Raw genomic sequence first — 1284 nt, 5'->3', positions numbered from 1 at the left:
CCTCGGCCTCCCAAAGTGCTGGGATTACAGGCGTGAGCCACCGCGCCCAGCCTTTTTTTGTATTTTTGCAGTGACAGGGCTTTGCCATGCTGCCCAGGCTGGTCTCCAACTCCTGAGCTCAAGCAATCCACCCGCCTTGGCCTCCCAAAGTGCTGGCATTACTGGTGGAGCCACTGCGCCCAGCCTGGATGCTTATTTGGATGCTTACTTAGAACTATATCCTTTTTATGTTCTGAGGTCTTGGAATCTCAGCTGTCTCTAGCGGCAATCAACCCCTTCCTAAACATCTCGATATCCACATTCCTGCAGCTCTTCTCCTCCTTGGACACTGGGGCTGTCACACTCTACAGAAGGAACCAGACCCTCTGCCCCAGAGAGATGACCACTTAATAAAATAACCTCTCCTCTAACCACCAGCCAGCAAGAGTCATCATCCTTCAGAGACCACTCACCCGAGTCCACCATGATGTCCTCATCATTGCCAGTGCTGTCCTCGTCTCGGAACACCACCTGCTTTCCCTGCCGGACGATAGTCCGTTTGCCTTCAGTTTTTATTTCTTTGACCTGATCAGGTGACACAGTGGCACAAGATCCACTGGAGGGAGTATCGGAGTCCCAGCCCGAGCAGGGGTCGCTGGGAGCCTGGGGGATATCCTGCAAGGTGGGACTCGTAGGGGTCTCCACGTAGGGGTCAGTGGCTTCCAGCTTCAGCAAGCCACCCCTGTACCCCTCCTTCCCGGGCGCATCGCTGTCTCTGCGCTTCCTCTTCTTCTTCTTCTTCAGCTTGTCCGTTTTCTTTCTGTCCAGCAGGAAGTTACTGGGCTTGGCTCGCTGCAAGAGAGTGGGCTGCAGGTGGCTAAAGCAGCGGTCAGAGACTGGCAAGGGCACTGAGGACGCGATGTCTGAGAAACCTGCATCCCAGCCGTCGCTGTCAATGGTACCAGCAGTGCTGTTGGCAGGGCTGGGGCTGCTCCTTAAAGGGAGTTCCTAAAAAGATAAAGGTGGTGGATTCCAGTTACTGGTGACAAGATCCAGCCCAGACCAGAGCATCCCCAGCTACCCAGCCAGGTCAGACCTCCAGAGACATCCGCACAACTTTGCGCTTCTCTACCCATCAGCATCACACTTGAAGCAACAGTACCACGAGTTCTGGCCGGGCGCGGTGGCTCACACCTGTAATCCCAGCACTTTGGGAGGCCAAGGCAGGTGGATCACCTGAGACCAGGAGTCAAGACCAACCTGGCCAACATAGTGAAAGCCCATCTCTACTGAAAATACAAAAAT

At 54.7% G+C, this 1284-nt stretch overlaps 1 protein-coding gene across 1 annotated transcript in view; it reads right to left on the bottom strand.

The window, feature by feature from the left end:
• Positions 1–1284, bottom strand: part of PHF13 (PHD finger protein 13) — a 6804-nt gene that overhangs the window by 1636 nt on the left and 3884 nt on the right. Inside the window, exon 3 of the mRNA XM_011981603.1 lies at positions 453–987. Coding sequence (XP_011836993.1) covers positions 453–987 — 535 coding nt within the window. The remainder of the gene's footprint in view (positions 1–452; positions 988–1284) is intronic.

Source organism: Mandrillus leucophaeus, unplaced genomic scaffold (assembly GCF_000951045.1).
Source record: "Mandrillus leucophaeus isolate KB7577 unplaced genomic scaffold, Mleu.le_1.0 Scaffold105, whole genome shotgun sequence".
Taxonomy (NCBI): Eukaryota; Metazoa; Chordata; class Mammalia; order Primates; family Cercopithecidae; genus Mandrillus; species Mandrillus leucophaeus.
Note: the sequence above shows the minus strand (reverse complement) of the source record. Positions and strands in the feature narration are given on the sequence as shown.